Source organism: Neomonachus schauinslandi, chromosome 1 (genome assembly GCF_002201575.2).
Source record: "Neomonachus schauinslandi chromosome 1, ASM220157v2, whole genome shotgun sequence".
Taxonomy (NCBI): Eukaryota; Metazoa; Chordata; class Mammalia; order Carnivora; family Phocidae; genus Neomonachus; species Neomonachus schauinslandi.
Window position 1 is genome coordinate 84,539,032 of NC_058403.1, and position 23,699 is coordinate 84,562,730.

Here is a 23,699-nt window from a genome sequence, read left to right on the forward strand (position 1 = left end):
AGAGAGCACTGCAGGGACAGGACCGCAGCCCTGGGGACACCACACTGAATGTTGAGAAGAGACAACCCAGGATCAATTTAGACATTAGTCACCATGGCCACAGTACGTAGGGCCCAAGCTACTTTTAAGGGCCCCTAAAAAATGTTTTAATTTCAATCTCTCTTAAAAACAGAACCCCAAAAATGATTGTTAGAATAACAAATGTATAATAATAAATCCAGTCTGGATTATATTTGTCTTTATACCAACGCAGTCGTGAGATTTTTAACTTTTATGGAGAAAAGGGACTGTGAAGACAAAAGTGTTAGGGCCTGGGAAAGTCATCATATACCCTGCACCAATCACTCAGGCCAAAGATAGTAAATGTGTATATGGTGAGCTTGGAATCCTGGTCACTTTTGTGGGTAGAGGTGTAGAGTTAAAGACCATGGAGATCGTTTTAAAAAAAAAAAAATAGACCGTAGAGATTGTTATCCATGGCTTTCTCCCACCTAGTCTCCTTCCTTCCCACCACATGCAGTCTGGAAGGGTACAACAGAAAGTGCCAATTAAACACTGACATGACAGACACCAGGGGCACAACAGTGATATGGTAGAATGAAAGACTTCCTAGAGTTCCTAGGATAGGTGATTGGAGAAGTGTGCACCTGTCATCTGGAAAAACAATGCTGTGGAAGAAAAACAAGATGGTAAGGAAGAACTAAATGGAGGTTCAATTAGAAGCCCTCTTTTTAAATGCCCTGTGTCATTATTTTAAACAGAGAGGCAATTTCTTCACTGCAACTTGACTCTCCTTATTAAGGAATCAGAAATCACGTTATTTCTAGCTACAAACAGATCCCCAGACCAATAGTGAATTCATTATGATTTGTGAATTCCACATATGAATGTCTAGTTAAGAGAATTCTGCCCATGTTTCCTAATTGTTTACATCTAAATCTGTGCTTCCTTCTGTATGATTAGAAACAAGGATGGGACCAGTATGCCCAGATTTAGTTCTATTTGTACCAGGTTTATCATTTAGAGAATATTCTGTTGGAGGAGGGGAATGGGGATGAGTTGACTGTAACTCTGATAGAATCAGCGTGGTCTGAGCCCTCCTCTATGTTGGAAGAAAGCTACAGGAACACAGAAAATGGGAAAGGACACAATATGTAGGCAGGGATCGCTGGCGTTCAGAGGATACTAGGAAGCATTGCTCTGACATTTTCCCATATCGGGAGTTTGAAGACAGCATGACACTTACCATGACATTTACCTTTCCAAGTGAAAAAAGGTTATCCTGGCTCCGCACATGAGAGACAAGACAGCTGTCAGAAATTATCCTTTTTTTGTGGCCAGTTTCCTGCAGGTGCATTTAAGTCCAGAGTCCAGAATTTATGAGATATACAATTTTTCAACTAGATGCAAAACTGAATATCATTTCATTTCAAACAGTGTTGCTAAAATAATGTCAATGGCAGGGATTTGCTTGCATATATGTATATATGAGGAAATATATGTAATATATTCGTACTTGTAAAGTTAATGGTAGTTTGCCTATTCTTAAAACATTCATCCTAAAACACTGTTTTATCTCCAATATGTAAATATGAAACTTTGGGGAAATGCATGAAAATGTCAGGATTGTTATTTTTATTTTTTTATGCCTGCTTTCTCTCAATTTCTGGCAACAGCACGTATCAATTTTTATAATTAGAACAAAAAGAAGTCTATTTTTAAAATTCATATATTAGATAATTTGGGGTTAGCAGTAATGTTAGTATTGTAGTCTTTTACTTTTACCCTAATTTACTATTTTTCCATTTCTTCTTTTGAGTATCTCTAAGGAAGACACTCTGGATTATTGTTGATAGATTAAGAATAATAAACATAATTTTTAAATTACAATCTCCATAGTAGCAGTAATAGAATCTGTAACTAGAAAATTGCTTATTGGAATTGCATACTTTAAGTATTTCGTGCACCCAAAATTAATCTCGGGAAAATCCTAGTAAAGATGTCATTTAATAACATTGAGTTAACATTTAATAAGAATTAGAGTGATGCTACAGCTTATAAACCTAATAAGATCTACAGAATAAAAAGAAGTGTATATACATGAGATCTGTAGGTTAGTTTTCCACAAGGATAAAAGGAACAAAAACATTTGTTCCCAGTATGCTCATGAGTGAAGTTATGGATGACTGAGTCTTACTGACCATTACACACTGAAGAAAACATTGTTCAAAAAGTTTACTTAGATCCAGACTCTGTGATTATACTGAGAAGTGGCTGCTTCTCAAAACTTAAGTGATATAAAAATAATAATAATAATAAATAAAATAAAATAAAAACTTAAGTGATATAAACAACCTGCATTTATGGCCATCAGTGAGGGGGGCGTGGGAGAGAAGGAAGCACACAGGCAGCTCAGCCACATGCTAGTTTTGAGGCCGTGGCTAAATCACACCATCTCTGAGCCTCACTATCTACCTAGCAAAGATATTTTGTACCCCACAGAGCTTTCATGGGATCGTATAAATAAAAATAGGTAAAATAGCTAGCCAGAGTGCCTAGCACATAGCAGCTTCTCCAAAGAATTTAGTTCCCCTCCCTATGAGACTAGCCTGCAGCCAATACCTCCTCATCCAAAGACATCTGGTAGCTTCACAGCCTGAGAAGATCCTGTGATTTCAGTACTTTGTACTCTGTTGTTTATATACTATATTAACAGAGAGAAGTGAGCCAAAACTGGGTTTTCTTAATAAATGTTAGTATCACTCACTATACTACCTGTGTTTCATTCATTTATGCCTGGTCTTATAATGGAAGTTAATAAAAAGATTATTTTCAAGAATTATTATTTGTTAGAACAGCTATCATTTTATATATTTCACTGGTGAGGAAACAAAATGATAAAAGAAACCAAGAAGTATTGAAGAATTTCCTACAGCAAATCACCAAGAAAAACAGAAATTTCTCCATATGGTGATGTTTTCCAAACAGTCAAAACCATCGCAAGAAATTCAATAAGGAAGTGGGGAAAGGTGATTGTGAAGTATTACTTGAAAAGAAAATGGCTGAAATAAATTCCTCGCGGGTGTCCCAATGTAACAATCGACTTGTAATGTTTCTCTGTTCTTTTCTGTTGTTGCTAAGAATTACATAGAAGCATACAGGCTTGATGGAATCTAAACCCAGTTATCAGCTTGAGTGTGTATTTCATTGTTGCCGTCTCCGTGTTGTTTCAGATAACAGATTAATACTGAGTCTTTGGTGTTGTTATATTTAGAAAATTGAGCTTGAAGTCTGGATAATTATGCACATATAGTTGTTACAATGTATTAAGCCACTGACTTCAAAAAGGAAAACATTTGCATGGGTTGTATTACTGTGGGCCCTGCAGAGCTGCTAAGCAAAAGTTGTAGAGTTCCATGAATTGCCAAATCAATTATCAGCCAGGTTCTGAATTCTAGAAGTGTTACCCCACAAGATAAAGGGACAAGTCAGAAGGAACACAGCTTGATTTTAAGATACCAGGTGGAGGTGGCAATGTGGTCTAAGGGAAATCTTGCTTTGGTATATGAGTGTATTCATTTGATTTGGCAGTGGTTTTAGACACTGTATCTGGAACCATGGAGATGTCATTGTGGCAGACCTTCCCATTCTGTTCTCAGGCAGTACCACACTTGTAAAACAGCGAGGCTCACAGGGTAATAACTCAAAAGCCAAAAGGCTATAAAGAAAAAAATTTGCTAGCAGGCACTAACATGGGTGTCATGACTCTTTTCAGGTAGTAGGTGTAACCTTGAAGAAAAAGTGGCACTGTCTTCAAAAAAGTGACCTGACCCTGGCTTTGGTGGGTTTTTCTGCAAGAAATAAAAAGCACCGCATGTGTTTATTATACATCCTTTCTAGCTGACCACTGCTTTGTTCTAGAGTTCAGCATGAAAGGACTAATTTTTGTTTTGTTTTTGTTTTTTGTTTTAGTGAAATGGCATGTCCGTTGCTAATTCTAGCTATAATAGTTGCACATGTGAAAAATATCTATATATAGTTTGTGATTGGTAGCATTTCAAATAAATGATATATTGAAATATTGACCTGAAATTTTTTGAGATGCTTATCAATTGACATTTTTTTTCTTAGCCCGAGAACAGATTCTGAATTATTATTATTATTTTAAAATTATACCTTATAATATTAGATTTGTTCTTTTAAATATATTAGGAATTTAAATATAAGCATGCCACTTTGTTTATTGCTATATTATTAGAACTTCTTGGAGCATGGAAAGAATTCTTCACAAATGATTTTGCTCTTTTCAAAAAATAAGCTGCAAAGATATTTGTTAAACTATATTTAGTCTGTAAATGAGTGTAGCTTTTAAAGCTTTATCACTTTATAGTATGTAATGTTTCATCCAAATAATTTTTATATTTTGAAAAAATGTTAAATAGTTTAGTAGTGCCATAATAAATATTTCCCCAGAATTCAGAATTGTATGCATCTCTGTTTTAGGAAGTTCACATTGCTTCATAAAGAAAAAACTTGGAATCGTTATGCACCCCAACTTGTTATGCAGTAGATCATTGTTTTTCTTTATTTTTCCAGAAGTTAGTTATTCTAAGAATTGTGGCCATATAAACTTTTCAGAACACAAATGGAAATTACTATGTTATATGTGCTAAATAAAAGCTCAGTAGTTGATATTCCATCGTGGAGATAACACATTATCATTCAATAATGCTAGTTCTGTTGAGTCAAAATAAACCAAAGAAACTTTCAGCATTGTGAAGAGATTCACACATTTTAAAATCTAGTAACTATAGAGGAAGTGTTTCTTTGTTTTCATTAAAAAAAACCTGCCACTCATTACATTTTAGAAAGTCAATGCCAGAGAAAATAGACAGTTTTGCTTCCTAGAGTAAACCTACCTTCTAAATACTTAAATCCCTGTGGGAGCCCAAGATCATAATGTAATTCCATCCTTTTATGCTGCATGGAAACTATCAAGATTTATCAATCTCTGGAGTTAATATTGACCCTAGCACTTAATTCCCGTTCAGTTAACAAGCCCCCATATGTCCATTTTTGTATCTTTGCCTATGATATCCCTATATGCTACATTTGTATTTTAAGTAGATTTACAATACAGATGCTTATATGTGCTCTTAGTATAAAATTAGTTTCTCTAGGGAGGCTTTGCCCAGAGACCTGAGAAAATGGAAGTTTTTGTTTTTAAAATGTTTAAAGATTATTTAATTTTTACATAGTATAAGATGTTTCTAATTGGGTTGGGAAGGTGATATTTTGTTTTGTTTTGTTTTTTCCATTATGCCACATCTACTCACAAAAAACTTAATAATTTGGTAAACTAAAAAGACAGCCAGCATACCCCTTTACAGTCCAAAATTATGCTTGTATGATACAAAAAATGTGGGGATATATAATCAGTGCTTCAATTATTAATCATCCTTTATTTATACCTAGATTTTTGGGATTCTCCAATTAAAAGGCATTTCTAAAATTCTACTAAAATTTTTTTGGTCCCCAAAACATTGAGAGTTGAAAATTTTTTCACCAAGGTCATATGATCTCCACAAAATACACAAGCTGGGTGAATTTCTGGGATGTTAGGCCATTGAAGGATTTTTAGAGGTTTTATGACACTTTTACTCTTTTTATGCCCGATCCACTCAAAAATGACAGACTCCAGGGACCACCCAGCAAAATCCCTCTGTGGGAGTCAGACACTGATCCTGATCCTGATCTCAGACTCCTCAGTGTCATACAAAACACTTAAGGATGTTATAGGAACAGTTAGTAAATGAGCATAATAGGCAATCCATAGTGTTTTTAAATCGATACTAAAAAATTATGTTCATGTCATGTACATTGCCTTAAAATATATTATACATATAAAATACTATGTTAAAATTAAATATAATATGTCAGCTATAAAGGTGAAAAAGTAGCTAACTAAAAGTTCACAAATAATCTCTTTTCAGATTTTGTGTGTTTTCTCCTCAGCCAAAAGCCTCAAGATTCACTTGCAGCAGCCTACCTCTTCATTTATGTTGGATTGCTCTTTAAACATTAGAATATCTTGTAATAATAAGTTAAAGATTTCTCCTGACACAAGTCATTGTTGATTTCACTGTTATAGGGAAAAGGCTCTAGGGCGGCAGATAAGGCTGTTGCCATGGTGATGAAGGAGATACCGAGGGAGGAGTCTGCTGAAGAAAAGCCCCTCCTTACTATGACATCACAGGTGGGCAGACCCATAGGGTTCCTGTAGGAAGCTGACATATGTTAATGTATCAGACATTGTGATTTTTAACTAGAAAAAAAAAAACATTAACTTGAACCAATTTTTAAAAAACACAGTTTCAATGAAACAATTATACAATATAAAATGAAAACCAAAATTGCTAAAAAAAAAAAAAAGGAAAATTCCATCATTTAGTTATTTGTGGATATTAATTTTCATTACTCAACTTTAGTTTTAAAAAAATGTATGTGCAAGTAAACCATGTTGCTTCTTTATAAAGGAATCTTGTTAACAACTTTGGGAAAGAAATAACAATTAAGTTAACGGTACATTTGAACAACAACAACCAAAAAAAAAAAAAATCAAATTCCTGTGAATACATACAAGTTCTATTGTATACATATGTCAGTTTACCAGTAGAATATCTAAATTTTCTTAAATGTTAAATATATTTATGTTGTGACTATGCATACTATATATATATGTCTATACATACTTATGTGGATAACTAATTTACAGGAATGAGCCAGAAGTCCCTGAGTCCCCATGCAGAAAATGGCATTTGTGACCCCTCTTATACTTAGTGACCTTGACAACAAAAATATCATCTCTATTATAAGCGCATGAGAGCCATTTTCAGCATTTATTATAACAAGGATAGAAAAAAGTTTGCATTTGTATGCAAAGACATGCTGAGACTGTGAATCCTGTATGTCCTCAGGGACTTTTGAAACACCCTGTAAAATCCACATAAATATGTATAATATACTCATCACCACTCTGTGGAACTATCAGTTTTAAATTCTTAAATGAAAAATATTTTTACTTGCATTTATCTTATAATTTAGATTAGATTGTTATCTTAAACATTTCTTTTTTCTCTGTAATGCAATAGTAAATGCAGTGATTCAGATCCAATTATATGAACATGTCTAGAATTAGAAACATGTCCATTTACAGTCCTCATGAAAGGCATTTATATCAAAAGCTAAATTATGGCAACTTATTTTTAGAATATCATCAGATCACATCCCCAGCTGCTGCCAACATGTGTGGTTTTATTTTATTCTAAACACTGTGTTGTAAGTAATGAAAATCATAACAACATACAACAATCAAAATTGAATAATAAAAAAGTTATCAAAGATTCCTAGGACTTTGGGATAAATTTTATATTGTGAGTTTTTTATCCATAAAGAAGAGAGGCTTCTTCCCAATCACACTTAGTAGTAGTTAGAAAGAAATTTGCTTTATATTTACCAAGGTCTCCATTCTTTACTTAATTTACATAGTAAAACATATACAGTTTTACATTGATCTCCTGCCCTTTGTAGAATCCATGTCCAAAATATTCAGCTCACAGTTCCTCAGGTAAATGCTATGGGAGGTGAGAACTAGCTGGGAGTCCTTGGTTAATGACAGCCATGTTCATCGGTAGATAAGAGCTACCCAGATTTGCCATTGGCATAGTTGTGTTATAACATATCATTCAGAATATCACAAGTTAGGACAGGTTCCAGTAACCAAAATTCTTTTCCCTAAACCATGCATTGGTATGTGCTTTCCAGTAATCCCTTTCAAAGGTCCAAAATTGCCATTATAACCTAAGCTTGAATTTAAAAAATAATGCAAAATATTATTTTTGATTTTTTAACTTAGAAAAGAAATTGTGATTATTACCATTTTTTCATATTCAGAACATTTGTGTATAGCAAGTTCCTTCTTTAATCCCCATCTAATGTTGCATTGACTGTTTTTGAGGTGCGAGTTACAATTTCACTGCATGAAGATTATGTAATGCTTTCTTTGATGCATCATATTCTGGTTGTGTACTGGCTAGTTTATGAATCAGCAAACACAGTTCTGATTCATAAAATGCAATGCACCTGTTGTGTTGATAATTTTACGGAACTAATTCAGTGACAGCTGTGATACAATGATTTCTCAGTCAAATGACGCTTTATTAGTTGACATACTTTTTCCACTGTATACAAGTGGCTTCTTCCCTACTATGCACCAGTGGTGTGCACAAGCCAAAAAGCAGCAGAATGATCCAAAAAAGTGAGTACTCCTCATAGCAACCATAGCATATAATCTGTGTACCATACCACATTCTTACCTGTTATCCTGTGTGAATGTATCAGTGTCTTGAAATATGTTTGTCCCAGCATCTCCTATAAAGCCCCTTGTGACATAGTGCTACATATGACCGAATACATTGACTCATCTTCATCACTGGTACATCGATGCCAGTGGCTCATTCGTAGATTCCAGATATGTCCGAAGCTAATTGCTGCTCTCTCAATAATGTCCTTAGGACGATTATAACTGGTTAAATACAAAACCAGTCCTTGAAACCCTGGGTCCCCAACTCGTTTAATAACTGTTCAGTCAACAGGTTGTAAGTGTAGAATAGTTTATATTGAAGCATTTTTTTTGGATTATATGATGATTACAATCACTTTTAGAGAGATTGAACCAAACATACTCCAGTGAAGTCATTTATAATACACTGAACGAATTGAACTAAAACAGAAGAGTTGGCCGGGTGACCTGAATTCAGAAATTTCTGGGCCCCTGGAAGTTGCTTTTTGTTTAATTTAATTATTAATTCTATATTAACAAACAATATGTCAAGCACTTCATAGAAGCTCGGGTTCATGCTGTCCTAGACTAACACTTTAAGTCAAGAGTATGTAAATAAGAGTGCATTGATGAAAGGTCTGAAGGAAAAATAGTATGCCCTCAAGTCTTTGGGGGAAAAAGTTTCTGTAGGCCTGGGCTGTCCAACACAGGAGCTGCTGGTCATACGTGGCTATTGAGAGCTTTGTGGGTCCCCACAATTGAGATGGGCTCAATGTATAAAATACACACCTGATTTTGAAGATTTACCCCAAGAAAAGGAATATAAACTATGGCATTAATAATGTTTACATGTTGAAATGATCATTTTTGGATACATTGGGCAAAAAAAAAAATACATTCTTAAAATTATTTTTCAACTGTTTCTTTTCCATTTTTTGAAAGTGGCTACTAGAAAATTTTAAATTATCAGTTTCTCATGGTAGTTCTATTGTACAGCATAAAGACTGTAATAATATAAGTTAATCCAACTTGAAGATAGAAGGAACAACTATGTGCCAAAGGATTGATTATATTATTTAAAAAATTATTCTTCTTTATGAGAATAAATTTATGTTAGCGAATGTTTTTTTCTCATAAGGAACCATCAAAAGTTTCCATTTTAACCACCTCCCCTGGTAGGTGGGGATTTTTTTAGCAAGATATATATCATTCATCTTTTGCTACAGAGCACAGTATCTTAAAACTGTGTGTTTCAGATGTCTTCTTGCTAAGGGAATTTTTATTTTTTTATTTATTTATTTTTTTTGCAAACTCAGCCTTTGTGTTTCTGTCTCCACTCCTTATACCTTGATACTGAAATTATTTTTGTGTCTGATAAACATAAAAAGAATAATGTCCTTGATTGGAAAAACATTCTCAAGGCTACTAAATATAGCCTTGTTTGGATTTCTATTACCAACCTGAAACAATTACTTTATGTTCTCCTGCCTGCCTCAGTGTTAGTACTACCCTAGCTGTAAACAGTAATATCTATCCATTTCCCCATGAAGAGATTCACATTTTTTAAGTCTAACTTTTCTGTCAAGAAAATAGAGTTGGTTGACATTTAGATCAAGTCAAAGAGTTGAAAGTGATTACATGGTTATCCTTCACTAGACGTCCCCCTGGGACCCATGTGTAGGAACTGGGGTGGAGGGAGGGGAGCAGAGCAGAACCATTAGGTTCCAGCTCACAAGAAATTAATTCTCTCGGGTGTCAGAGTTTACTATGACAAAACTCTCAAAGTCTGAATACTTAAAGGAGGGCATGCTAATGATTTCGTTAGTCGTCTTGTCTTTTCAATGGATTGAGTCAGTTAACAAAACTTACCATTAGTTTTGATAGGGTCACTATTTTGATGGGCATCGCACAAATTTCTAAACTTGCATAGGACTAATAAAGCCATAAACAAGTAGTGCAATTACAAAATTATGGATGAAAACCTACTTAAAAATGACACATATTTTAATCAACAATGTCACAAATGATAAGGGAATTTTCAAAATGCATAAAAATATATCTATTAAAATCATTTATATTTTACATAGAAAAAAATCTTAATTTTTTTCTATTATTTAAATGAGGTAAGAGACATGGTAAATTATTACAAATTTTTTAAGTCAACAGTTCAACTATGAGATACTTGTCAACTGTTTTTCAACTTACTAGCTTCAGTGTTTTAACTTTTAAAATTATTTTTTAAGTACTAAAATGTTTAAAAATAAACACAGAATATTTTACTTTAAACTAAAACAACAGTTTGAGATCATCAACCTGAAGTGTAAAAGTATGGGATAATGGATTATTACCATTGACAGACCTTGTTTTATCATGTAAAATGTATTTTGGTTTGGAGTTAATTCTTAGTGATAGAGGTTATCACAAACCCTTAGCTCTGTATTTTTTAATGAAACACCTAAGCAATACATTGTTTAAAGGTAAATAAACTTAGATTGAAGTCACAAAACAAACTATATAAACATACACTGGAGTTTAAGTAACAGGCAGTGTTTAAAGGCAAAATACTCTACTTTCATCTTGGTTAAATATTCCCCTGTAGCTTAGATGACATAACAATTTAATTTTTTAACACTGAAATTAGAGAAATTCAAGTTGAACTAAGGCAAATGCATTTTTAGATAAAGTTTTAAAATAGACAATAATTTATTAAAGCTGGATGTGATCCAGCTGAAATTAGAGAAATTAGAGAAATTAGAAATTAGAGAAATTCAAGTTGAACTAAGGCAAATGCATTTTTAGATAAAGTTTTAAAATAGACAATAATTTATTAAAGCTGGATGTGATCGTCTGCATTTCTGCTCAATACTAAACACGGTATTGATAATAAAATAAGAACCAATTTGGTCATGTGGTGGCTAATATTAGCCACTGTCTCAGTCATAAGTAAATTGAAGGCATTTGACTGAATATTTCATTCACATCCTATGATTACAAGGAAAGTGTAAAGGTTCAATAGTCTGTTGAATTCTCTGTGACCAGGAAACCCCTCTATGTCAAGTGCTCAACTGTCTTTTTACTCCTGCGGTGTCCTTTTGTTTCCATGCCCACAGACCGTGTAACGGTTTTCCCTTGAAGTCTTCAAATTTGGATCTCTGATTTAAAATCCCTGAGTGAAGTAGTAGTGTTGTTTTGAAGTGTCACTGGCCTCCCATATACCTTGGTCCATTTCCTTCTTCCAAGGATGGCGTAAGGCAGACCTATACCCTTATTTTTCTCATTAGGCCTTCACTCTTTGCATCCTTGACTGTTTGGTAGAAGCCTGGCATTTGGAAATGAACCTTTAGTAACTCTAGTTTTCCAAATTTTTAAATGATGTGACGCTGGGGGAAAATGGGTTTAGATTTATGGTTTAAAGCCTGCCAGGGAATTGGTAAACATTTCTGAGGACCACTGGCCTCTCAGTGAGTTGATCAAACCCAGTATGAAATTGAGGATGCTCATGTAATCATTCTTTTGTACAATTTAGCATTCAGTTTGACAATAAATCAGTCAGTATTTATTAAACTGCTGCTATGAGATACAAAAGTTAACTGGATAAGATCTGTACCCTCAAAGAGGTGATAGTCTAGTAGGGGAAAAACAGGTAACACTAACGTCTAAGACTGGATAACACCTGGGAACGTGGAGATGCTGTAAGAAGGCCCTCATTGCCTAGTGCTGAAGAAGGTTCCCAGACGATGTGCCAGTGGAATGGGGTTCTGGAAGAGGAGTAAGAATCTGTCACCATTAGAAAGGCTTGACTGATTTAAATATTGAGAGGAGGAACAGAGAAGGATAAGAAATGAAAATTTTAAATGTAAACAAAGTGAGGAGACAAAGGCCCTACAAACTAATGAAGTGGGTCATTTTAATTCAGATATGATAATCTGATTGATCCAAATTACAGTCATTCTAACTTAATTATTTGAAAATGGCAACATTTTGTGCTCGCTTCGGCAGCACATATACTAAAAATGGCAACATTTTGACTCACCTTTTACTATTTTTATAACATCAATATACTCTGTACTCAAAGGGTGAAATGAGGTAAGTTCATAAAGCATTTTCAAACTGAAGGAAGTAATTCTAAGGGAAAGTCAATAAGTCATATCCTACCACTGAATAAAGAGAGAATAAATGGCATACAGTTTGGAAGCAAAGCTGAGGGGAAATCTTTGGGGGATTTGTTCAGTTTGCAATTGTCTTTTATGACCTAAAAGATTTACTTATTCTCTAGTCACCATAGGAAAACCATAAATTTGTTTGAAAATGAGGAGGGGGCCATGTGAAAAGTTATTCCTATCTATACAAATAAAAATAAAATGAGACTTAGTCTGGCTAAAATAATGATTCCCAAACTCATCCAACTGAAGACACAATTCAAAATTGGAATGTTTGAGATAGATATTTTTATATCCTTAGTTTCTGCAAAGTCACTGTCCCATTTGGTAGGGACAGTGATCTTTATTGATTTTATTGATCCCCTCTTATATGAAAACATTCTATTTGAAGTTGTGAAGGATATAAGTATGAGTAAGACCTAGTCTCTGACCTCAGAGCTTATAAGAAAAGGTTTCATGATATTTCTTGTTTCATTTTCCATATCTCCATCAAAACCAAAAAACTCTCAGTTCCCAAAATTAGCTTTCCATGATCTCTGAAATCTGACCCTTCATCTTTTTTCACCCCAGAGACCTGCCACCATCCCCCACGCCAACCCCAGCATTTCCCAACAGACTGTGTGAAAAACATGGACTCAGAAAGTAGTTTGCTATTTCGCCTTTGATTTGTAACTATGTAAGAAAGCCACAGAAACAGCTCAGTTATGGGAATTGGGCAGACCTAACAACTCCCTCGGTCTGGGAGTGACGTGTGCTGGGAAACTAGACAGTAGGTGTGGAGGAGACGCAGGCCTTATGAGGCAGAGAAGCCGTGCCTCAGTCCTGGGCTCCCAAGGGTCTCTCTGAACAACCTTCTCTTTAGTATGTCTTCTGTGCTGAGAAAATCTGAGAATGCTACATGTGCTTTCTCCAGAAAATAAGTCTGAAGTTTCATGAAGAGAGAGGCTCCAAAGAAATCCTATTACCTTTGACAGACAGACTTGCCTAAAAGGACAAGGCCTCTCAATTAACTGTGCCTTTTCCTGTTTTTCCATTTAGTTGTCTCTGTCGACAAGGGCCCTTCTAGAAATCTTTTATCAAATTCAGACCATAATTTTTTAGTGTTTACAACTAAAAGTATCTGTAGAGATCTAACACCCTGGTCTTCTAAAACTATACCTAATTTAGGCCAGTTCCACATATCTACTCATAGAGCTGTGATATAGGAATAAATTATTAGTCCCTGTTTTTACAAAGGAATTTAAGTATATCCAAAATGAAGAAACAAATAAAGAAAATAAGACTTAATTTTCATTTTATGCTTCTCTCAAAATATTGCCTTACAAATCTGGAGATTTTTTAGGCACATCTTTTTCTTAGAACAAGTAGAAAACTAGATGGCTATGCCCATTTTAAGAAAGGCTAATCTAAAAGCTCCTGAAAAACTAAGACAGTTAATTTAGGAATTAACCACTTGCATATCATGAATATAGTTCTTCCCTTAACCGTGGAAACAGGACCTAAGGAAGTCTGGATTCTAAGAGATGCAAAATAACTGAAAGTAAATAATCGGCTGCCACTGATTAACTAGAGACCAACCAAAAATCGCACTGAAGGATTTCTGAAATTAGAGAACAAGCCAGTGGGAAAAGACAACTGAATTGATAGAAATCTATTTTATGTACAGATTTTCAGAAATATATCTACTGGATACCTGTACAGTTAATATAAGTATTTCCTACTCTCCCCAAATAATGCTTGTCATGCACCACAAAAGCATCCCAAGGAAATGTAAGGAAGGATATGTGCCTATAGATGACTTCAGCTTTTTAAGAGAGAGAGGAGAGGAGAACATTTATCCACATACATACAGATCTGTGTGTGTGCACTTAATCACATAACGCTGACTGCCCACCCCAACCAGAATGTGTCACCTCAACGTCTGAGGCCAGTCTTCCAGGTCTCAGTAATGTTTTGTCCATGTGGAGAGTAGGAACTGTCATGCGAGAGGTGTCATTTTCTACCTATTGAAATTTAGAGAATAATTCTAAAACAGTTCTAGGAGGGAAAAAAAAAAAGGCTTGAGCTTTAAAAACTGAAGTTGGCTGCATCAAAAATATGTTGACAGTGCTAAAAGGCTCATTCCCCATCCCTTGGTATTTTTTTTCTTTCTTGGCCCTCCCTGTTTTTTATTTATTTATTTATTTATTTATTTATTTATTTATTTATTTATTTATTTATTTATTTATTGGTAGGCTTGCTATTCTCATTTTGTTGCAAGTCCGCATTGTAATTCATCTGATTCTGCAGTTTAACAAAGCCCTTTGATACCTGTGTTCATTTGTTCTCAGCTGGTGAATGAGCAGCAAGAAAGCAGACCCCTCTTGAGTCCCTCCATCGATGACTTTCTCTGTGAAACCAAATCGGAGGCAATAGCAAGGCCAGTAACGTCCAACACAGCCGGTAATTCTTTCACTTTTAACTGATCCTCAAGTAGAGCTAATTTTCACTACAGTGAAATGCATATTTTCTCTCTGTAATGCGTCTGAAGTGGAGAATAATGTTTGCAACCGAACGAAAGTTGAGGACATACACTATTCCACATAGACTAATACATCGCTTTGTATTCCACAAGAACGCGCAATGTATTTTACCCAACCAACTTGGCTGAACAGTAGCGCACCCCTATCAGCAATGAATCATTTCTCCATGCATATTTACACCTTTGCATCTCAATTCACATTACAAGGAATCTTTCAAACAAAAGCATCTATTTCAGAGTAAGGTTTTTCAAAGTTCTGGCTGAAAATATTCTGTCTGACCAAAGACCAGTAAAATAAAAATGTAGGCAGCCCCTTTGAGTGGATTGAAATGACAAAATTAAAAGTCTTAGAGATTGGAAATGTTATAGAGCCAATTTCATTTTTCTGTCACGTAAATGCGTTACTTGTTTCCTCTTAAGACAATTTATTTGATTGGGTGCCTGGCTGGCTCAGTCGGTTAAGCGTCTGCCTTCGGCTCAGGTCATGGTCCCAGGGTCCTGGGATCAAGCCCCACATTGGGCTCTGTGCTCAGCAGGGAGCCTGCTTCTCCCTCTCCCACTGCCTGCCTGTCTGCCTACTTGTGCTCTCTCTCTCCCTCTGTCAAATAAATAAATAAAATCTTAAAAAAAAAAAAGACAATTTATTTGAACGTTCTTCTGGAATTAAACCTACCCAAACAATGAACTCTCATCTGTATAGGCACGTACCTGTAGGCACCAGTAAGTATTCATCCAGTGAGTGGATGCAGGATGCCACTGGGATGAATCGTACCTCCCCTAGTCCCCTCTGCATTTTCCAGTTCTCACTGATGCTAAAACTAAGTCACTTAGTTAGGGTTCACCCTGACGGAGCTACATAAGATCTGTCGCAAACACTACTTTTCACCTTCTGTATCAGAGGCAGCCTTTCTGCATTGATTCTATTCAGTCAGCGTTCACATTCAAAGGCATGTTGTTCAAATAAGGATGAAAAAATGATGTTTGGAGTCAAAGAACAAAGGTTATGTTGGATTGCAGGAGAGGGTTTAATGGAGAAAGGAGAGAACAATTATGTACTGTCTTGTTCAGTGCTTTCCATTTCCCTATCATGTCCTCAGCTTGCTGTTGCCTGCTATATTTTCATTATACTTTTAAGTAAGTGAAGAAAATCGTGGGGCGGGGGGGGGGCCGGGGAAGGAAATTGTAATTTTTTCTTAAATGCTAAAAATTACAACAGCAAAAGTAACTAACACAAGATAGAGGCAGTTAATGCAGGAGTGTGGTCTACGGTCTCTGGTGTCAAATTTGGCAACGTCAAGCCCCAGCTGTGCCACTTAGTGGCTCTTGTCCTTGGGCAAGTTGCTTAACTAAGTCTGTTTCCTCATCTACAATAACAACATCTATATCTCATGGGTTACTTGGGAAGATGAAATGAAGCAATCTATGTAAGCTCTAACAGATGTTACCATTACTGTTAGATATCAGGTTAGAAAAACAGTATACTCAACACTTCCCTTTTCAAATGCATTAACTTTCTTTCTACCACACAAAAGCAATCATTTCCTAACTTCAACTATCACTTTGAGCGATCAAGCAAATAAAATTGTTTTGGTACATTTAAGCAGGAGATTAACCAAGTTCAGATCCTACCAGATCAGATTTATCCCCCTTATCTATGAAACTGGAGTTCACCCCTCCAAAACTGGAGAGCTACCCTTAGAAAAATACAGAGGAGAATTGTGTCTCTGATTTCAGGAAAATCCATGAGAATTGGATACACGGAGAAGTTCCCACTGTTCAAAAAAAAAAAGTTGCAAAGCATAGAATTCTCAGATCTTGATTCCAGTAACTTCTGCACTTTCCAACTCCCACTGATGCTAAAACTAAGTCATTTAGGAAGGGCCCACCAGAGAGAGCAACATGATATTTGATTTAAAAGTCACTTTTCACCTTGATTTTTCTAACATATAAAAGAGACTTACAAAATATTGGAGGAAAAAACTCAAAAGAATATGTAATTTTTTTATGATCGCAATACTACAGAATTGCCTTCTGTATTCATTTTCTAGGCTTTCGTGACAAAATACCACAAACTGAGTGGATTATACAACAGAAATTTATTGTCTTACAATTCTGGAAGCTAGAAGGCCAAAATTAAGGTGTCAGCAGGGCCATTCTCTCTCTGAAGGTGCTCAGGAAGAAACTGTCCTAGGCCTCTTTCCTAGTTTCTGGTAGTCCCTTGGCTTGTGGCAACATGACTCTAATCTTCATATGACATTCTCCCTGTGTGCATGTCTTCCTGTGTGTGTCTGTCTCTTTATCCAAATTTCCCTTTTTCATAAGGACACCCGCCATATTGGATTAGGCGCCTACTCCAATATGACTCATCTTAACTAATTCTATTTCCAACAGCCCTATTTCTAAATAAAGTCACATCCCAAGGTACTAGAGGGTTAGGACTTCAACATATGAATTTGAGGGGGGGACACAGTTCAGTCCACAACACCCTCCAAAGCAGAGGTTCAAGAAAAATAGTATTTTGAGACTGTCCTCAGCACTCAGTACATCTGGGTCACACAGATTTTTATCCTGAAGAAATACTCTTGTTTGATAGTGTTTTTTAATCTTAAAAGTTTATCTCAAGGCACAAACACTATATATTTTTAATACCTGAGAAATACACGTTTTAAAAAATATTGCAGAACCCACTACTTGGTATCTCAATATGCAACATTTTTATACATCTTTAAACAGGAAAAATTTTATCATACCTATACCTTGGAAAGAATTCCAATCTGGTCCAATAATTTTATACTTAGGTTTCTGGGCAAAAGATATAGTTATCATTTTCTGTCCAAATTTTTAATAAAAAAATAGTAATTTTAAATAGAGCATTGTCATTTTATAGAATAGTATGAAATTACATTGAGAAATCAGGACAGTCATTGAACTTTAAGTGTCTGTTACATCCCAGGTATTATTTATATCTTTACACTTACAGAATGGATATTAAACAATCTTGGAGTAAAATATGGAAGAAAACCTGCTTCAAGGTTGTACCAGATCAATCAAGAAGAAATTTGAAAAACCTTATGTTAAGAGAGGCATTTATACTTGGCATTTTCTTCTAATGAAAAAATAAAGCTAGTGTGCCACCATCATAACATTTATTTAAATATTTAAGGAATATAGCTTTTATATATATTAGCACAGAATGCAATATAGATAATATTTATCTCTTCCAAATGTCACTCAGATGATAGGGTTTTTTCCTCTACTGACTTTAAGAGAACATATTAATCTTCTGTCTCATAGAAGTTCTAAATTATAATCTTTTTCTTAAGTATTTTAATTATCTTTTTTACTTTCTGCTCATTTCTACTTTAGGATTAACTTTTTGTCATCCCATAGTGATAATATCAAGCAAATCAAATAAGGATATTTTTAATTTCTTTGCCATTAACACCCTAAATTATCTTTTAATTCATCTGTAATCTAGATGATAGCTAATTCCTTGGCCCTCTCAAACTGTATCCCTAGATGGTAGGTAGGCTAATATCATTGCTAATATCCTTGATTTTAAAATGACAAATAAATATATATTATCACAGATGCATATATCAAATGCTCAGAACATAACTAGACAATGGATGTTTTAAGATCATGATTACATTATAGGACAACTATTTACTATAAAACTATTTACTATAAAATTTGCAATAATAACTTGTTGGTCTGTAATCTCCCAAAAAATCTAACATATGTCAAAGTACAGGAAAGATTCTTTCCTAAAGACCAAGTAGAACAGGAGGTCTTTGGTTTGCATTTATCAATCTGAATTATCTAAAAGAATTTTATCCCTCAACTTGAGCCATTAGGTGGATAGTTATTATAGAAGAAACATTTTTCATGGTTTAAAAAAATAATAATTTCACTCCTTGATATGTGACCCATATACCTCTATAAGAGACCCATATATGGATGGGAAGAGCTACCCTTAACAAAGTTCACACTCCTGTCACAGCCACCTAATTAAATATTTTAATTGCAAGATTAGTGTAATATTTACAAAATACATTTTTATGAAGTCCAAGTAGCAGTGAAGCCAATGGCATGCTTCTTGAGAGAACTTAGAAATTAGGAAGTAGCTTGCTTGAGTCACCTGGGTGGCTCAGTCGGTTAAGCGTCCGCCGTCTGCTCAGGTCATGATCCCAGGGTCCTGGGATCAAGCCCCGCATCAGGCTCCCTGCTCAGTGGGCAGCCTGCTTCTCCCTCTCCTTCTGCTGCTCCCCTTGCTCTCTCTTTGTCAAATGAATAAATAAAATCTTTAAAATCTTAAAAAAAAAAAAAGAAATTTGGGAAGTAGCTTTAATTACATAACTCAATAAAATAAGCAAAAATTCGTTGAATTATTTAAGTCCAATGTTCGACATCACTGGCAAACTCCTTCCTAAGGGAATTTGCTTTGTAGCCACTATATTGAATACCAGGTTTCTAGAATGCCAGGGTAGCTTACAAAACAGAACAGAGATCCCATCAGCTCCTTGTGGCACATTCTGTGACTGCACCAGTCAGAGCTGTCCCTTGATCTGTCCTCTCTAACCACTCTATGTACATTTATTCCTTAAAAGAAATTCACTAAAAATCTGAGGCTCATTATAGTGGTGTGAATAGCATTGTACTTATCACCAAAGCATCAAATCAGAGCTTCATAATAGGTGCTATTTTATTTTAACTGTTCTAAGCAGCCTCACCTTCTACAGTCCAAGTAATCTAACATTTGTAAACATCTTCGGCACCCCATAGGAGCCTTCCAGTTCAAAAGGTGATCTTCAGTCAGGTTTCGTTTAGATAAATGGAAACAAATACTTACATAGTATCTTGCAGCTTCCATCTTCAGGAAGTTCTACCAATGAAATTAGGTGACCCCCCCCAAAAAAAGGTTTCTGAGATTATCAACTATTTAAATTATGCCTCAGACTACCCAAACTTCCAGATGATTGGGAGCTAAACAAAAAATAATCAAAGGCATATCAAAGGAGTTCAGCACATTGCGTCCAGGTTCAGATAAAGTCTAGTGAAGAGTGGTGACAAACGCATGCTTGGGAGTGATAGGGCCTGTGTTTGCATCCTGGCACGGACACTGCCCTACAAACTATGTTAGTGTCCTATTGCTGCTTTAGCAAATTACTGCAAGTTTAGTGGCTTAAGACAGCACAAATTTATCATCCTACAATTCTGGAAGTCACCAGTCCTAAAGTCAAGGTGTCAGCAGAGCCACACTCCTTCTGGATACTCTAAAGGAGAATTTGTGTCCCTGCCTTTTCCAGCTTCTGGGAGTACCTGCAATTCCTTGGCTTGTGTCCCCTTCTGCCCATCCCATCTCTAAAGCCAGCAACATAGCTTCTTCAAGCCTGTCCCTCTGTCTCTCTCTCTTTCTTTCTTTCTCTCTCTCTCTCGCTCTCACACACACACACACACACACGCACATACACACATACACACATTTTCCCATCCACTGTAAGAAGTGGTTATCACAATGTAGACACAGATTCCAGAACCCAAACTTTCATGTGCTTAAGAGAATCTTTAAAACTGGGTTAAGAAGATCAGCAGAGCAAATATCCCCTTCCATGCCAAGATATGCCCCCTTCAAAGTCCATATGGAAGAGTGAGACCCTTTATTTCTAAGTCTTAACTAAAGTGCATATGCATACAATACACACACACACACACACACACTTGCTAAAATGCAATTTGTCTTTCTCCAGAAAGTAAAAGGCTGCACCCATCCTTCTATGCTTTCGAAATTGTGGTCCCTAAGGACTCTCTCAGCTTCAAAGGTTACCATTCAAACTCCAAGCCACCCCCTTCATCAACGGGGGACAAATAGGGCTTTTTGTGTGTGCCAAGCATTTGTTTCACATTTGCTGGGCAAAGAACAAAGGAACAGAGAGCTCAGAACCAACACAGGAAGTGCCCAGGCCAGTTTGGAGAGGCAAAGAATGTTGCTGAGCCAGGTTTGAATTTGCATTTCACTCTTTTAGTAATTCATTTATTCTGAATGGTGAGAAGCAGATATAGAATTAAATTAATACTCACCACTTACTATTCTGTAACAAATGTACTTCCTATATATGAGTAGACAAGTCCTATATAATTTGCTTCTAAAAGAAGTATAGGAGCAAGTGACTAATTCCTAATTGTTTGTACAATTAGTAAAAAGACATATATGGCATTCCAGAGACTGTTACCCGTTTCCTTCCTTCTATTATAAGGAAATCTTGGTGGGCCTAGAATCTCTGCCAACATAATAGTGGCCTGGAAATTTCTGTTTAAACATTCAAAGAATATGAAATGTGTTACATCCTAGCCTTTTTTGGCTGCTTGCCATGCTTAAATTTTAGACACCAAGTCAGGAAGCTTAGCTCTAAAAGCCACTTCTTTCTCCCCACTTTGAGGTGCTTGCTGGCCACAAAACACTGCTCATATCTCAGAGCATCTTTGCCCTGGAAAGTGGCTCCCATCTCCTCAGGAAGACTCAGATGAGATAAGCTGATACTTTCAGGCCATTTTCTGATACATTTACTTCATAGCATCCTCTGTAGACCAATACCTTTGTCTCATTCTCTGTTTTATTCCCAGTGGTGTTTCTCCTTTCTGTCAATGTACGGGTCTGCTTCTTGCCCAAGATAGAAAAAAAAAAAAAAAAAGCCGGGAGAATAGGAGGAGATCAACAAAAAAGAAAGAAAAGCATCACAAATTGGCCACCAAAGAATTTATTGAGTACCTATTGTATGCCTGGCACTTTACACACTCAATATACAAATTAGATAAGTTCATCTTCATATCATACCTAAACAATTTAACCTGCATTTTTCAGAGGACGAAACTGAAACTCAGTGAAGTCAAGAAACTTACTCAGAGTCACACAGCTAAGCAGTGGTAGAGCTAGGTCTTTCCACTTCACCATTAACATTCAACCACTGTGATTTGTAATTGAAATCAGAAAACAAGATTATTGAGAATACAGCCTGACAAACTATCCTAAGGATCCTGTAGGGGTGGTTAGCTCATGAGGACAGTGTGGTACTAAAGAAATCCAGGTTGTGAGCTCCACTGAGCCCTGACCCCACCTTGAGTTTAAGCAGGAAGCATATGGAAAGAGTGCTGAGATATCAACAAAAATCCATTCCTTACCAAGAGGACAAGCCGAGAGGTCAGAGAGGAGGAATGGTGCAGTCATAGTTGTAGACGGTGCCAGAAAGAGTTAACACCAGGATTTCTCTGTCACTTTGTTGACTTTCCTAAACTATCTGGGTGAACAGATCCCAGGCCAGGAAGCCACCAGGCCAATCCAGAAGCCAGCTCTCAGGTGCTTGAGCTGGTGGAGAGGCAGGGCTGAAGGGACCTTCCCTGATTGAAATTTTCCATTTCTTACGATGAGCTAGTCACACCCTGGTGACTTGCACTGTAAGAGAAAGAAAGATGAAGAGTTACAAAGCTTGCCTTTTGCATTCTCCTTTGCCTACTTTACATCTGAACAAATTATTTCTGCCTTCATTAGAGTATTTAATACAATGTAATCAACCTGCTAGGAAGTTAAAGTGTAGCCATTTTATGGTTTGTTACATTGAAATTTAAATTTGCATATTAAGCAGCAAAGGCATTAACATGTGTACCTATTCATCAGCTATGGATTGTAAAATATTCCTCTGGTGTGAGCCCAAATAGCAAGCCATTTTCTGATTGAACTGCTTAATTAAATAAAAGATGATTAGCAGCATTCCTTTATATCCTGTATACTTTAGTAGTTCGAAATTTAAAACACAAAGACATTAGAAACTTTTCCAAATCTTCCTCATAACTGTTTTGCAAACATATTTCTGAATACGGTAGACTCTTCTCTGGAAAAACTGTGCTATAAAATATATCTCTCTATAAATAAGGCAAAGCAATAAAGTAAATAGTACCTGAATTCATATTCAATTTTATTATTTTAATTTTACTTAAACTTTCATCACTGGTGAGGCTGGTCTAAGTCTTATTTTGTGTACTGTGCCAAAATAAAGGAAAACAGATAGCAAACTTTTTAGTCTAAATGCAGACCATCTTTAGAAATCAATGGTGAGCTAACTTAATTTGATACTTCTGTTTTCCATTAGTTTTTGATGTAGTGTTCCATGATTCATTATTTGCGTATAACACCCAGTGCTCATCGCAATAAGTGCCCTCCTTAATACCCATCACTGGGCTAGCCCATCCCCCACCCCCTTCCCTCTGAAACCCTCAGTTTGTTTCCCAGAGTCTGTAGTCTCTCATGGTTTGTCTCCCCCTCTGATTTCCTCACCTTCATTTTTCCCTTCCTTCTCCTAATGTCCTCCATGCTATTTCTTATGTTCCACATATGAGTGAAACCATATGATAATGGTTTTTCTCTGCTTGACTTATTTCACTTAGCATAATCCCCTCCAGTTCCATCCATGTCAGTGTAAATGGTGGGTATTCATCCTTTCTGATGGCTGAGTAATATTCCATTGTATATATGGACCACATCTTCTTTACCCATTCGAAATGGGCAGAAGACATGAACAGACACTTCTCCAAAGAAGACATATGAATGGCTAATAGACACATGAAAAAATGTTCAACATCATTAGCCATCAGGGAAATTTCAAATCAAAACCACACTGAGATA

General features: G+C 35.9%; 1 protein-coding gene across 7 annotated transcripts in view; it reads left to right on the forward strand.

The window, feature by feature from the left end:
• Positions 1-23,699, forward strand: part of PEX5L (peroxisomal biogenesis factor 5 like) — a 217,918-nt gene that overhangs the window by 116,969 nt on the left and 77,250 nt on the right. For 3 of the 7 annotated variants that reach the window (XM_021692365.1, XM_021692367.2, XM_021692369.2), the window contains 2 exons: positions 6,152-6,256; positions 14,832-14,943. In XM_021692365.1, coding sequence (XP_021548040.1) covers positions 6,152-6,256; positions 14,832-14,943 — 217 coding nt within the window. Of the gene's footprint in view, positions 1-3,775; positions 3,842-6,151; positions 6,257-14,831; positions 14,944-23,699 lie in introns of those variants that run through there. The other 4 variants (XM_021692368.2, XM_021692366.1, XM_044914730.1 and 1 more) reach the window with 3 other exon arrangements.